General features: G+C 45.5%; 1 protein-coding gene across 4 annotated transcripts in view; it reads left to right on the top strand.

Moving 5' to 3' along the window:
• RYR3 (ryanodine receptor 3) overlaps nt 1-16,275 on the top strand; it is a 2,047,168-nt gene that overhangs the window by 602,115 nt on the left and 1,428,778 nt on the right. For all 4 annotated transcript variants that reach the window (XM_085627314.1, XM_085627313.1, XM_085627312.1 and 1 more), the window contains one exon: nt 12,330-12,486. In XM_085627314.1, the coding sequence (XP_085483440.1) occupies nt 12,330-12,486 (157 nt within the window). The remainder of the gene's footprint in view (nt 1-12,329; nt 12,487-16,275) is intronic.

The following is a 16,275-nucleotide window of genomic DNA, read 5'->3' as shown; positions in this document are numbered from 1 at the left end:
TTTATGACTTTGATGAGGATACCCCTGGAAGAGAACTAGGATTACAGGTAAGTAACTAATCCTTCTGGCTTGTTGTAGGTGTAACGTTACTTGTTGTGTTATATATCTGGATACAATGACAGAAGAGGCAAAATACCAGTCGGGCGCTACACTATACTAAGCACAGATTTTTAGCTTAGGTGTTTAAACCACGCCCTTAATTACATCGACCACCCCCTTTGGAGAGACGCCCCAGTTTTTTTCAACCCTCTTAAAGCCCTGGAAACAACACCATGTCACAGTGACCTCATGGCCTGGCACTGTGCATCATGCATGACTCATTACGTCCAAGTTTTCAGATTGCCTATGTGCAGGTTCATAGTGAACACTCCCGCACCCCACCCCTTGCTTTATGAACTACAGCAGGTGTGAAGTCCTTGATGGGCCTCTTCTGTCTGCAACTCTGCAGACAAAGGCTCAGGTCATAATTAATATGAAAAGGTAGGCGAGTGACTAAGTGAAGGGATGGCTGGATGGATTAATCAAAGGGTGGATGGATGAATTAAAGGGTGAATGGATGGATAATGAGAGAAAGGAGAGTAGATGGACAAAAGGATGGATAGATGAGTGAAGGAATGAAAGGGTGAATGGATGAGAAAAAGGATGGATGAGTGAGTGGATGAGTAGATGGATGGATGGAAGGTATGCTAAGTGAAAGGGTCGATGGAGAGGGAAATGGAGGATGGATGGATGAATGAAAGGGTGAAGGGATGGAAGGATGAGTGACTGGGTGGATGGATGAGTGAGTGAAAGAATGGCTGGATGGGTGAAAGGGTAAATGGCTGGATTGATGAATTGATGGATGGGTGGAAGAGTGGATGAATGAGTGTACGGATGGATAGGGTAAAAGGGTGGATGGATGGATAATGGATGGATGAGTGAAAGGCTGGATGGAGGGATGGATAAGTGAAATGATGGATGAAAGGATATATGATAGAAAGGTTTGCAAATGGTTGAATATGTTTGGATATGGATGCTCTTACTTATATACTGTTGCGTGACCTCCTCTGATGTGTCTGTAAAACTTACCTTTTGTCCTGAAGTTTTGTCCTGAATTTTGACCTCCTGTCCTGAATTTTTGCATTCACCGTCCTGAAGTTGCACCCATGCCCGTTGGTCACCCTAACCATACATCCATCGGGAGAGAGTCGTTCAGGCAGTGCGCACGCCCACAACAAGCAGACACTCCCTTAAACAACGTGCACAACACCCAGGGGCACACAGTGCGACGTCCCAAGGCGTAGGGGCGCCGTTGTGATTGCCACACTGCTCGAGAAGAGAATGGTGTCTGCAGCGAGTGGTGTCGAGAAGAGCGCTTTAGGCTCAGTCTCCCATCCGCATCTGTAGCGCTCTCTGAAGCAGCTCGTGGGGGGCGGCATCTGTATCTCTCGAAAAAACCGGTCCTCTCAATATGGACGGGGTATCTCCGTTGTTTGCCTCGTGGGCCACTTGTCTCTAAAGCGAAAACATTATTTACATCACTCGTGCATTGCTTCTAATGAATTCTTTGAAGTTAGCATCATTGATAATGAATTGGCTATAAATAATGAATCACTCGGAAGCCTCATTACTTATGCGTTCAATCATAATGCATAGATTAATGATTTGAAAAGCATGATTGCAAATTCGCAGCTCGTGCTGAGACTCTGGTAAAACCAGGAGTCGACGCTGTGTGACAAACAGCACGGACAATGTGACGCCTGTTTATGAGACAAGGCACTCTTATGTGACAATCTATTTCACAAGAACGCACGACGGGACAAGATATGTGAACATGCACAATGTAAGACACTCACAATGTGACAATCTGTATGAACACGCACAATGCAACAAACTATGTAGGAGCACACAATGTGACAAGACTGTTTATAATTAAGGCTCCCTGTTTTCCGTTTTTACTGATTTATCCACATAAATACAGACCGAAAACCATTTATTTTCTTGTCTGTATTTATTTTTAAATGTGGATAAAAACGGAAATTGGGTTCTTTTTGAGTGATTCTAAATACACTTTGCCATGCCTGCCAGGCCAATAACTGTGTGGATTGATTGGTAAGGGGATTAAAAAAAGAATTGAAGTTTAGTAAAGAGGCTTAAACAGCAGTAGATATACACAAGGCTGATACAGAAATGTGAATATTTTCATATAAGTGCATTGATTTATCTTCTGCGGGTGTTCATATCACTGAAACCTGGAAGGCATTCGAGCATGTCTGCATATTTATTGGTTGAATAATTGTGGAAATATACTAGTTTCAGTTTAATTTTTCTTTTACAAAACCCATAATAAATATGGATAAATACAGATAAAGTTGACAAAAAATAAATAAGGCTAAATACAGACGGAAATGACGAAAAAATAAATACCATAAAACCAGGAACCCTATTTATGATTTAAACTATAGGACCACTATAGGAAAGTGGGTTATGACCCAGTTAACCCCACTGATATTTTGCTTTTGGACTACCCCGTTTTTGGACTTTTGCTGCAAGCGAGTCTCACTAACTTAGTCTCACTCACTGCAAAGTCTGTAAACTTCATTGAGTGCTAGCTGGCAGTGTACACCTTTTAAAGCACTTTCTGCTGCCGTACATCTGGGTTAGGGGCCCTGGCTTGGCTGCGCGTGAATACTTGTGCACACATGTAGGTACAGGTGTGTGGGCTGAGCGAGTGGGACTACCGTCCAGCTCATACGGGTATCTGCATCAGGTAGCCTGCTGCAGAAAGGACCTTTCAGGGATTAGTGCTGACCTGGAGTAGGCCTGATATTGTGTGTACGATGTTCATAGGGTAAGCCTGTAGTGCTTCATTGAAAACAATGTGTGCCGTACAGTATTATACATTATTAGGAAATCTGTACCAATGCATGGTTTCGTTAAAGTTGACCCCAGAAACTAGCATGATACACCAATCCTATGGTGAACATGGATCCTGAGTGTAGATTCAATGTCATTTTTCTCATATCTGCACTCATTCTGGCACTTGGATAGTTATTATATCTCCCTGGCTTGGTTCCAAAGTTAATTCCTGACTTTTGTTCCCCCTGCTGGGCCAAGTCAATTACTCTGCTGGCCAGCCAGAGGATTATATGCCTCCCCACACGAGAGGGCCATTTGTCAGAGATTGGGCCTGTTCCTTTGAAAGAAAAGGAATGGAATGGAATCAGCATGTGCAAATTATGGTTTGCTCTGCTCCACGCCAGAGAAGGCACATCCCAAGGAGAACAAAGGGAAGAAGGCCAGATCTCTAAAGCCAATCACAAGAGGGAATTTGAAGGGAAGGGATCAGTCAGCTGTGGTAGTTACGTGCATGGTTTCAGGCTCTTGGAGTAGACTTTAAACAGACCACTCCAAGTTGTCACCTTGACTGTCCAAAATGCTGTGCAGGAGAGTTGGGACAGGGATGGAGTGATGATGCAGCATACTAAGATTGGACAGAGGTACCTAGCTTCTGGACTTTCTGCACAGGGGAGAGAAGAGGAGAGAGAAGAGTGATCCTGCACGACCCTGAAGAAGACTGAACCCCTGTCTAGGGTGCTAGAGCACCCTGGACTCAGCCTAGATGGGATTCTATGGTTTAACCTCTCCAGGACCAGTGACTTTGGCCCCCTTATGCCCTCTGAGGGACAGTAGAGAGAAGCATCTGCTGGGGGATCCTGGATGGGAAGGGTTCCGCTGGGACTTCTGAGGACTGGGCCTTCATCACAGCACCGCCCCTGACCCTTCAAGTGTCCACAAAGGCTGTAAGACATGATGAGTGAAGGGATGAAGGGTATGTACTGAAGACAGAAGGTTTACACCTGAGGAGAACCCAAGTTGAGGAGCAAGTGTACCACTGGACAGAAGGCAGGTTCTGAGTATGGAGCTAAAGCACAGATAAAGCAAGTTCATACAAGAAAACACACTTTTGGGAGCCAGCAGGTAGCTGAAGAAGTTCATCAGTAGTAAAGTGAGCCAACATCATTTAAATAGGCCCAATGGAGCCAACAGAAGAAGTACAGTCTCTCCAGGGATCCGAGTTTGACTGAGAGGTAAATAAGATCCCTCTCCCAGCACGCAGAAGTCTACTCGCAGAGACTCATGGTCCTTTGGAAAGAAGAGTGACTTGGAGGGGGCATGTCCGACCGAGCCTCTCAGTTCCCAGGGATAAGGCTACCGGGAGCGTCGTTGTGCTCAGGTCTGTCCATATGTCCCCGGGAGCCTCCATATATCCCAGATCAGCTATGGCAAAGGAGCACCCCATAGGCACACATGTTGCATATTTACTCGTGTGGTGCCCAGAGAGGACAGGGGCACCACAAGCATATTAAAATTCGTTGTAGGTGCTGATAATAGTTCCCCTATAGGAATACCCATCAAAAGGTTTTAGAAAATGAACCTAAGTCTCTGGGGGCGGGGGTGGGGTGGATTAGTCCCCTGGAGAGGTCTGTTCAGTTTGCAAGCACTCCTAGACCTTGGGTTTTTTGCTAGGCGTGCACAATTCACACAATTTGTGAAATTTCAGAAAATGTATGTGAAATGCAAGCCTGCCATTTCGTGCTGTATTTTACAGTGAAATACATCCGTGCGTCAAGTGATGGAAGGATGCATTCCACAATTAGTACAAACAATTGCTGTGTGCAACAGTTGCTCGTGTTTGGTTATTTGAGTTCTGCACTCCTGTGATATGATTTTGCCATGAACTGTGGCCTAATTATGTGATGAGGAGTCATGGTATAATTACACAAATTTCACATACAAATTTCGCAAATTTCTCATAATATGGAATCATCACATGTATTATTGAAGGTCATTGAAATGTTTTATGCCCAGCAGGTCACTGAAAGGCTTCATTGACAATCACAAAGTTAACAGTGAATCATTACATGCCCTAATGAATGTCATTATAAGATGACACCATCCATAGCAGTTTTAATGGTGATACATTTGTTTGTAATGACGTTTCTCCATTTTTTAAAAATGTGGTGACCCCCTCGAAAAACTAGTAGGCTTGCCTTTTGATGACACGCCATTGTATTGTGTCTAACATGAGTAGGGGAGGATGATGGTTATAGGGTTCAGGGCTCCCTAAAGGTGTGAGCTGTTGGCTTGGTATCACCATAGATAATTTCCAATCGTCTCTCAGAGACACTTTACCTCAAACATTTTTCCAAATTTCTACAGTGTGCAAGGGATGTTCCCTCCTAAAATGAAAGGTTTTAGGCCCTGTAGGGGCTTTCATAAGCAAATGTCTGTGACTGATCCCCATCAGGTGTGCCTGTGCTGTTTGGAGTTGAGTCACCCCTTGAAGGCCTACAGTGACTGTGTGTCTATGAACCTGAAGGCTCATTCCATCAGGCGAGCTTTCAGCACCAGTGTTGCCATTTGCCGCCATGCCTGGATGAAGTCCACCAGTTTTTTAGCTGATGTTCATTCGGCACTCATGGACATGCTGTTCAATGGGAACCGCCTGTCTAGGGGCAAGGAAGACTCCACTCTGGAGCGGTTCAAGGAGAGGAGAGCCATGGCATGCTCCTTGGGCTTACCTGCCTCAACCTCGCCAGCTGCATCAGCTCTACCACTCCTTTATTGTTTTGGCAGAGGTACCCCATACTACCAGTCAATCCAACCTCAGCATAGCGCCCTCCTGTATCACAGTCACAGCCATTGTGCCAAGGGCAAAGGACCACTCAGTTTTCCCGCCCTTGCAGCCCCGCCTACTAAACCTGTATATTGTGTACCCTTAGTGGAGCACGGCCAACCGATGGGAGATAGGATCCAACAATTCTTCTTGCTTGGCAGGCCATAACATTAGACAGGTGAGTCTTGCAAATTGTTCAGACGGCCTGCAACCTCCCCTTCCTTTCTGCACCACTGCACCTTCCATCTCCTCAATGACTCATGGAGGACCGTCTTTCCATTTTGCTGCAGGAACTGCAACCCCTTTTGGCCAAAGGGGCTATTGAGATAGTGCCTGTGTCAGAAGTAGGATGTGGTTGTTACTTCCACTACTTTCTGGTTGCCAAAAAAAGACAGAGGCCTCCAGCCTGTTTTAGACCTGCACCCTCTCAACACCTTCCTCCGGAAGGAAAAAATCATAATGCTTACACTGCCCCAGGTCTTACCTCCCCCGGACCCTGGAGACTGAATGGTAGCACACGACCTGCAGTACACCTACCGGCCCATAGGTGTTACCGGTGGTTTGAGGTAGGACGGAGCATTTATACTTTGCTGTGCTTCCTTTTGGTCTCACCAGTGCCCCTGGGATGTTCACAAAAGTGATGGCAGTAGTGGCAGCACATCTTCAGAGGTCGAAGGTGCCAGTCTTTCTCTACCTTAACGAATGGCTGTTGAATGCAATTTCGCCCCAGACAGATGCCAGCCACTGCCAGACTAGCACAGATCTGCAGTCATCTGTGAGGTTTAATGTCAATGTTCCAAAGTCACATCTTACCCTGTCTCAAATTCTCCCCTTCATTACAGCCATTCTGGACAGGGTTCGATTTCATACCTTTCCCCCCGGGCAAAAGATTTCGGGACATTCAGGCTATGAGCCAGATCTTTCAACCTCGGTCATGAATTTCAGTGAGGTCGGCTCTGAGGCTGCTTGGATTGATGGCCTTTTGCATCCTGTGGGTCGAGCGTGCCATGTGGCATATGCGGGCTCTGCAGTCTGAAGTCTTAGTGGGTCCAACATTAAGGGGTCCTCTCCGACCATGTTCAGATTTCAGATAAGACTGTGAAAGATCTGCAGTAGTGGTTACTGGACTTCAATTGGGTCAGCAGCAGACCCCTCACCCTTCCCCAGCCAGAGCTGAAGGTGGTAACAATTGCATTGCATTTGGGTTGGGGTGGCCATCTGGGTGAGATGGAGATCAGAGGTCTCTGGTGTCTGGCAGAGTTCTGGCTCCACATCAACCTTTTGGATCTTAGGGCTATCCACCTGTGTTGAAAGCCTTCCTTCCGTCCATTAAAGAGAGGTCGTTACAGGTGATCGTGGACAACACTGCTGCCATGTGGTACTGCAACAGACAGGGCGGGATGGGGTCATGGACCCTCTGCCAAGAGACCTTGTTCTTCTGGAACTGGCTGGACTTCCAGGGAATTTTCCTGGTGGTGAACCACCTGGCAGGATCATTAAATGCCAGAGTGAACACGCTCTGCCATAGGTACTTAGCGGACCACAAATGGGCAGTACATTCAGAAGTATTGCAAGGTCTCTTCTGCAGATGGGGGAAGCTGTGCCTCGATCTGTTCACCACTGCGGAGAACACACAATGTCAGAACATTACAGTTTCCAAGGCGTCTGTTGCGCGGGGATACGTTTTGCCTCCAGTGGAACTCGGGACTCCTGTTTGCCTTTCTGACAATACCACTCCTGCCCTGAGTTCTCAAGAAGATCGGACCCAACTGGGCCAAGCCATTCTAGTGGCCCTAGATTGGGCACAGAGAGTATGGTATCCAGCACTGTTAGGCCTGAGCATTTGTCCTCTGATTAGGCTGCCCCTTCGCAGCCGGGCAGGTTTCTGTACCTGGTCCTTTGCACTTTCCACCTTCATACCTGGAGATTCAGCAGTGACAACCACACATCCTTGACCTCCCTCTGGAGGTGGTTCATGGCATACTGGTAGCCATATGCCCATCTTCAAAAACTGTACACGACTTTCATTGGGACAAATTTGTGCATTGGTTTGGTACTTGGCAGATTGACCCCATTCAGACCAAGTTATCTTAACTTTTCTTGTTTGTTTTGTCCCTATCCTGGCAAGGCTTTGTCATGGTACAGTTAAAGGGTAAGGTTTGGCTCTTTCAGCTATTTTGCGGTTGCTGGATCAGCCTTGTTTGTTCAAATCTCCTGTTGTTCTGAGAACTTTGAAAGGGTTACAGTATTTCATCATGCCACGTGGGACAATAACTTAGTCCTCACCTTTCTGATGTGCACTCTATTCCACACGCCTCACAGCTGTCCCTTGTAGCTCCTCGCCCTTTAGACAGTGTGCCTCATCACCAAAAAATTGGGGCAGCTTGTGAGTGAGCTTTTCGCTCCCTGTGTCAACCCACCATGTACCACCTTCTCCCAAGACAAACTGGTTCTGCAGACTCGGGCATCCTTTCTGACGAAAGGTGTGGTGTAGTTGCATGTCAGACAGATCATCACCCTGCCTGCGTTATTTGCTCTGTTTCACCCCTCTAATGAGGAGGAGAGACTCCATACTTGGACCCCAAGGAAGCAGTGACCTTCTACATAGATCATACCAAAGGCCACCAGGTGGACAATCCCCTCTTTCTGGAGTTCGCTGAAGTGAAAAAAGCAAGGCTGTGCAGAAGAGAACCATCTCCTGCTGGATTTTGCGCTGCATTAAGAATGTGTTACACATTGGCTGAAAAGCAGTCTCCAGGCCTACCAGGCCCAAAGCTGCTACCACTGCATTAGCATGCGTTGTCCCTGTCCGAAACATATGCCAGTTGGCTAAGTCAGTGCCCTTGCATACGTCATTATTATCTGAACAGTCAGGTCTGCTGAGAATGGCAATTTGCCTGCTCAGTTCCACAGGACTTCTATAATAAGCTCTATTGTCTGGACAGTCAGGTCTGCTGAGAAGGGCGATTTGCCTGCATAGTTCTACAGGACTTTCTGTTTTGAGTCCAATCGCAGCCCACTTCCAAATAAGTACTGCTTTGGTATCTATTAAAAAGGCAAGGAATCTGTGGCTGGAAGTCTTTATCAGAAGAACAAGTTACTTACCTTTGTTGACGCTGTTTCTGCTAAAGACTCCATCTAGCCACAGATTCCTCACCAACCCTCCCATCTTCTCTGAACGCCACACCAATTTGCTTTTGGGGCTCTGCGTATGATAGTGTAGACATTCTTGAAAGCAGCTGATGTCGGCGTGCAGTCCTGCGCCTATATAGGTACCGAGCGTCTTTTCCAGAGCGGAAAGGTATTGGCGTGAAGCCGCACAACGCCACTTACCAGCAAGCATAGGTACTGCTGAAAAGGTTCTGGATCTAGTATGATGCCTGTGGAATATTCAAAAGGTGAGCAATCTGTGGCTAGATAATCTCTACCAGAAATAGCATGCATAGCATTAAGTTAGTGTGCATGTAATAAAGTTCATTTTCTTTTTTACAGGTAAAATCACTGAGTGGACAATAATTTATTAGATGTTGTTTGTAGCGTGCCTGTGGACTGGGGTAGTGGCTCATGCCACTTCCCATGACAAGTAGACCTTGAACCACTCTGCCTCACTACCCTGACAGAGTCAAGTGCTACAACAGGGTACCAGGTTCCCAGTATTTGGAAGATATTACTTGATTAGGGCCCACATTCTTTACAACTAATAAATGACTTTCTTACTGGCACTCATAATGTAACAGGTATGTGGGAGTGCACGATATGACGCCACTGTTTATTTGAACATGCACTGTGATAAACGGTATGAGCATGCACAATGTGGCGAGGCTATGTAAGAGCGTGCAGTGTGACAAAACGTCGTATATGAGGATGCACAATGTGTTAGAACTAGTATTTATATATAAAGACAGTGCTACAAGGCCTTTTACATGAGAATGCAGAGTGTGATAAGAATTTATATGAGATCACACAGTGTGTCTTTTATGCGACTGAGTAGAAGTAGCTTGTGATGACTGCAGGTCTGCGTCCTGCACCCTCCTCTGCCATGGAATTGCTGTAGTGGAACGCTTGACACAGAGGCTTGTGGCAGTTGGCTTGGCTCTGAGTGCACCAAACTCTAGTTTCACTAGCTTTGCAGACTCAACCAGAGACATCTGTCTCTCGCCGCTCGCTGCAGCAAAAGGTGAACGTTTAATTTAGGAAAGTAGCTGCGTTCCCTTACACTTGCATTATGGGGTTCCTCTGACAACTCCTCCAGGCAGTGTTACCTGATTGCAATTGTATTTATATATCACTTACTACCCCTGATGAGGCGTCAAAGCTCTTTTCGGCGAGTAGCACGCTACTCCTGAACCCAAAAGAAGTTGTTTGATCTTGGAATGAGGAGAATTGGGGATGTGGCCCGATTAAAACCTTTGATGTATTGGTTGCGTGTGTGGACCACAATGGTGAAACCCTGAAACCGGTCCTAGGATGCTTGTGTCCGGTCCAAGGAGGACCTGGCTTGGCAGTTCGGTCTGGACTGTTCCCATGAGACACAGGGTCAAGACTGATTTGCATATGGCCATGTCTGAACTGGGGTGGTGTAGTGGGCAAAAGAACGATGGATTTAACCCAGATCTCTTGACTGGGGGAGAATGTTTTGATTTGTTCTGCATTCCGTCCATCAATTGTGTGTCTTTTGGACCACAACGGAGCCAAGCGATTTTTGTAAATCGCTGAGAGAAGTCTTAAATATAAGCGGTGCCAAACGGATTTCATGGCTACTCCATGTTGCAACTTGGTGCAGATCCTTGGGATTGATTAAGCTATGGGATTGCCCAGAGCGGATTTGTAAAAAAGACATAGCTCCTGCAAAAGCCAAGTATTGAGTTTATGGGGCTGAGCAGTATGCTACACGTATGACTTCAGGGTGCTTAACCACCGAGTTCTTACATTTTAAGTCTTATCCCAAGTTTGAGTCTTTTCTTGCTCTGATTACACCACCATTGGTGTAATAGCTTCTATGGGAGATTCTGCCTGGGCTGTTTACCCTCAAGGTCTTTTAACACCTGGGCTTCCAAATCGGACCCAATTACTTGCCCAGCCTGCGGCCATGCCCCAGAGACCGATGAACATATCTTGTTCTTTTGCACTGAATACCGCCTTCCTCGAAGAAAGTGGATTCTATCTGTTTGCTGTAACCTCGAAATTAGACATTATTGGGTTCCTCTGAGGACTTTAAAGACCGACACATCAAATCCTATTGTTTTTGCTCTAAGCAGGTTTATATTGAATGTTTGGTTTAGGCAGCAAGAGTTTGTGACCTAGACTGTTCAAGATGTACTATTAGAGATGTAATTATGTCCAGGGCAGCTTGGACGCTGTCATTAGAGATATTCTATTATGATTATTCAATCACATCTGGCACAAAGTACTTTAATTCTATGAGAGGATGCTTTTGATTGTAGTTTTGAACTGTTTTATGGACGTTTTTTATTATGCTTTTTAAATATGTGGAAATTGGGCAAGATTATTTTTGCAATTATTGTTATTTATTGATTGTGTATACTTTGATGGTTTGAATCAAACCGAATAAAGTTTATCATGACCAGTGATGATGAACAGATTAGTGGTGGATTAGTATAGGGAAATATTAGTATTGTATTAGTATAGGGAGGTGCGAGTTAATTTGAGCAGAGGTTGTTTAAGTCTTTGTTGGATTGAATAGAGGAATGGAGGGATAGAAGAGGGAAGACAATTAGAAGTGTTAATTGGGAGATCATAGTAATAAGTTGAGGTCTAGGATGAGTAAAGGAGAGATGGAGGTGGGAAGAGCCTGTAGAAAGGGATTAGGGTGAAAGAAAATCAGAGTAGAAAAATGAGGCATGGGATGAGTCAAAGGAGAGATAACATGAGGGAGAATTTACTTGGGGTGTTTTGGAGATCATAGTAGTAAACAGATGTTTGGCATGAGCCAGGAGGTGTAGAGGAGGAAGGCATCTAGGAAAGGTTATTTTGGAGAACAGGTTTGCGATGAGTGAATATAGAGGATACATTGATAGAGGTGTTAGATGATGGTAGGACATAGTAAATCTTTCAAGAGTAATTTTGTTTCTTGTACAACAGTACTAAAATAATAAATATATAGATACATGATTACATAGTAAGGAAATATATGTGTAAGGAATATAAATTGAGATTTGTGTGTTTTGTTTTTGTGGAGTAGTGAGAGGAGATATTGATGTAGTGGTTTTCTGTGTAAAAATTGTATGTGCAGTACTGCTGGCAATTGGAATTTGATAGTACAGGGGTGGTGATGTGTTTTGGAGAAGAGTATGTGGTGTGTAAGAGGGGATGTACAAGAGTTATGAATGTTTGTGTTAGATTCAATCACTGGAATAGGTAATGTGTGTGGTGGAGTGGCATGTAAGGATTGTATGGTTGTGTGTAATTGGTAAGAAGAGGAGGCAGGTGTTGGTGGATGGTGTAATGGAAGGCTGCGTAGATGGAGAGTTTTCGCCCAGCCACTGACAATGACTGCATTATTGCTTCTATCTCCATGGTGACAGCACCAGAGGGATGAGCTATGCTGTGCTGTGTTGAGGGCACTGTCCTGTTTGCGGATTGCCCGCTCGGCAAGTCGCTACATAATGTCATACCACCTTATCTTGCTGTGTTTATTTCATGCCCGCAGCTGGAGCGGCAGCCATGTGCGCTGGGGGCAGACCTTCCGCCTGCGACATATCACGACTGGCCAGTATCTCGTGCTCAATGAAGACCAGGGGCTGGTGCTGGAGGACCGGACCAAGGCGGACACCAAGAAGTCAGCCTTCTGCTTCAGGGCTTCAAAGGTATGGACAGAGGTCTGCACTGGGGGCCAGCAGGGGCGAGAACTGGGGCAGCAGCCATTGTACATGGCCTGGGCCCTGACTGACCACTCTTTCACCAATTAAAGATGGGGGTGTCCTTCTTTAGCTTACACTTTAGGGTTTGGTGACTGACAATTAACTCATGTAAGGATAGAACTGTTCTTATGCCTTGAGAGTCATTCTCTGTCAGTCGTTCTGCAGCCAGTCTCTACTGGGGTAGGTCCAACTGACGCTAAATGATAATGCGTCCACCGAAGTACAAATGCAAAGCAGTGTCTTCCTGAGGATTTTGGGGACCCTGTAGCCTTGAGACCCTCATGGGTGAGTAGTCGTGCTCTAAAAGCCACCTAATTAATTGATTGGCAAAACATATTTTGGGGGTTCCTGTGCAGAACAACTGAACTGTATTACCCAATTCTTGGTAATTCAAGCCCACATGATATCAAACAATTCTGAATGATATGTTAATCTTTAGCAGGGTCATACGAAATCAGCTGAAATATGTCTTTCTCAGATCACCAAAAATCCTTCAGATGACACTGCATAGATAGAGTAGTTGTAGATATAGGCTGAAAGGCAGAGAGGTTTAGAAAGGAAAATAGAATCGACCGAGACCACATAGAGAGAATGTTCACTTTCTCTAGGGCCCCCTTGGAAGGTGGGGCAATTGCTCACTTGGCCCATGCCTTAAAACACATATTGCAAAGCTGTCTCACTTTCTGGGCAAGCGTTAGCTCACCCGTGTTGCTGCCCGGCACTGATGCCCACACATCTTCTGATCATGGACTCCATTCAATAGTGGCTCGAGTTGCAGCTACGCATGTGTGTGTGTGTGTATATATACGCCAGTGGCGGTGCGTCCATTAGGGCGCTGGGGTGTTGATCCACAAGCCGCCCGCAGCTCCCTCGGTGGCTCTGACTGAACTGAAGTAAACTGACAATGCATGTCAGTCAGCATGATGCCAGACCGCCTACCCCCTTCAGAGTCTGAAGGGGCTGGGCGGTCCGGCGTCATGTTGACTGACATGCATTGTCAGGCCAGGGGGTGGCGCGGAGCGCATAGCAGGCAGCAGCACAAGTGCGTATGCTGGGTTTAGGTCGGAGCATTTTTCCGACCAGCCCAGTCATGCGCACTAGTGTTGAGTCTGGCTGACGGATGCGCATTAGGAGAGCGAGGGTTGCTCAGCGCCCCAACCCTCAGTCTCCTAATGGGCGGCAGGGCAGCCAATACTGGCTCTGCTGGAGCAGCTGAACCAAATGAAGCATATCCTGAAGATAGGAGACGTCCCCCTGCGCACAGCTCCAGCGTCAGTATTGGCTGAGAGGGGTTGGTGACGCGGCTGTTGTTCATTGTTCACAAGACAAGTTGAAGGCGGAAGGCGCCAACGCGGGACAACAGCCCACTCGGCCAGGTAAGTTTAAAAAAAAATATTATTTAAACTCCCCCACTCCCACGCGAATCCCCCCTCCCCCCAAGTATTGCGAGCCTCAACATAAACTGACTGCAAGGTGAGGAACTTTACATTGTTGCCCGCCGGAGTGACTGTCAGTATATAGCTGACTACCTGGTAACTGTTAAAGTTAGATGGAGGGAGTATATGTGAATGGCATAGCGCCCTGTGATGTAAGCGCTGACCGGGGTGGGGCTGGGCGTCAGTCATGGCGTATTGTGCTCGATCAAGAGGTGCTGGGTTGTACTGAGATGGCTGTCTCTGTGTTTGTGATTGGGGGGTGTGATTCTAAAGGATTTGAAGCCGTACTGTTGCATGGTTCAGGTAAAACCGGTCCAGCGGGGATGTTGCATCCCTTCCTTGCTCTGGAAACCCCCGGGGCCATGTGCCCATATTCTGCCAGGGCTTGAAATGAAGGGCTAAGCAACCGCTACTGAATCCTTGATGCGGTTTATTTATTTGAGTATTTTATATAGCGCTAGCTAGACCCGAAGGTATCAGAGCGCTTTATAACAGTAAATGTTCACATCAAGAGATAACCAGTCTAGTTGTTGAGGTCCCGTGGACATCACCTTTTAAAAACAAGCATTTACAATGCAATAGGTCTCTACATTAGCACTCTACACGTGGGAGATACGATTAACATGGTGCGCTCGCTCCCGACATAAACTGCAAAACATTTTACTTGTTTGTTTGAGCTCTTCTTGTGTATTGATCAAGCGTTCAGAAGGCCGTGCATCAAAGCACTGTTAGTATGAGGGAATGGGCGAGTGCTGCATCGGAGTATAAGGGACAGAAACATGTTTTTCTTTGTGCACGCATTGTTTAGTTGTTGATTTCTAATCTAATAACTTTTATTTTATTTTCACAATAAAGGGGTTTTCACTCACCACCTAGTATGGCCACGTGCTCTATATTGCATGGATACCATTAGAGAAAAATACTTATTTTAGACACAATTAAAGACAAATGAGTGCACACAACCCATTTTTTGGCTTAGATATTTTTTATCTTGGTTTGCAGCCAGCAGATGCATTTCCCACGTATCTAGGTTTGAACTCCGGCAGTCAAATATTTCCTTCCTGAGTTTTGCAGTTTTCTTGAAGGTTCAAACATTTTTATAGGACAGTCAGTTCCGCGCCCACCGCGTCACTCCTGCCTTCTGCTGTACTACTAGGACATGTTTCAAAATATATTCTGTAAAGCCCATGAAACCAATAGCAGGTGTGCCATGTATGTATGTGCGTGTTTAGTACACAGTGCTGCACCCGACTTTTGTTGTCTTTCCTAAAGCAAACTCAAAGTAGATAAAGGGGGCAATCATTTTCACATGAGACGCCTTGTTCTTCTGGAAAGTCCCAGCCTCACCATTGATTAAAGAGAGACGGACGTTCCTCAGGTCTGTTTACATTGATGTATGGCTGAGGGTTCCGATGGAGACGACTTGTGTCACACACACTCTGATGCGCTTTGAAGGCACCTGTTTATGTTATGCATTTGCACTTAAGTCGTAAAATGACTCTTTTTAAGCTGCACCTTTATGTATTATTATTTATCGCGCCGATTGTAGTCGGGATCAGCAGGGACCTGGGAAAAGGCTGGGCATGTCTTGAGAGAATGTCTAATGGACCCTGGATGGTGGAAGAAAAATCCTTTATAGCAATGTTTCTCTGAGGTGTCATGCAATCTAAAATGTACTTACTGTTGTGGAGTGCATTGAGATGGTATTTACGATCATTTGTGATGGGGCAAATAGTAAGCCAAACATATTTGGTCACTTGTGCGTAGGAAATATTTGAAAATCTAAAATGTAATTGTTATCTTGTTGCATTTTGAAAGTAATGTATTGCATTTTTATGTGTTATTGCGTACAAGCGCTTGCCTTTCCTTTAACACGTCCCCACTGGGAATCCTGACATAAGGCTATAACAATGGTTTTACAAACATATAAGCTGTTAAGGTGATATGACTGAAGTAAATGCTCATATGCTACTATCTAGATTTTGTTTAAAGATCATTGTCCATAGATGAATTAGGGAGCCATTATGACAGATACTTTTGGCAAAATATTATAAATAAAGAATGCAGTGGGCTTAATGTGATGGGAAGTAAGTGGGGATGAGACAAAAGTTTGGTTGTGAGTTTAGGTGGCAGAGGCTGAAGAACGAAGGCAGCAGTGGCTGGGTGATAGCTCAGCATTAGTGCATGTGAAAATAAATAGATTAATTTCCACTGGTGGAACAGAGCAGATTGAGGCACATTTTAATTGGAAAAATGTCATGTAATAAGTAGTGGTGAAAGTGGTCTGAAAGAGCAGTAA

This window comes from Triturus cristatus, chromosome 9, assembly GCF_964204655.1.
Source record: "Triturus cristatus chromosome 9, aTriCri1.1, whole genome shotgun sequence".
NCBI classification, from domain to species: domain Eukaryota; kingdom Metazoa; phylum Chordata; class Amphibia; order Caudata; family Salamandridae; genus Triturus; species Triturus cristatus.
The sequence above is the reverse complement of the archived record's forward strand: the minus strand, read 5'-3'. Positions and strand labels throughout refer to the sequence as shown.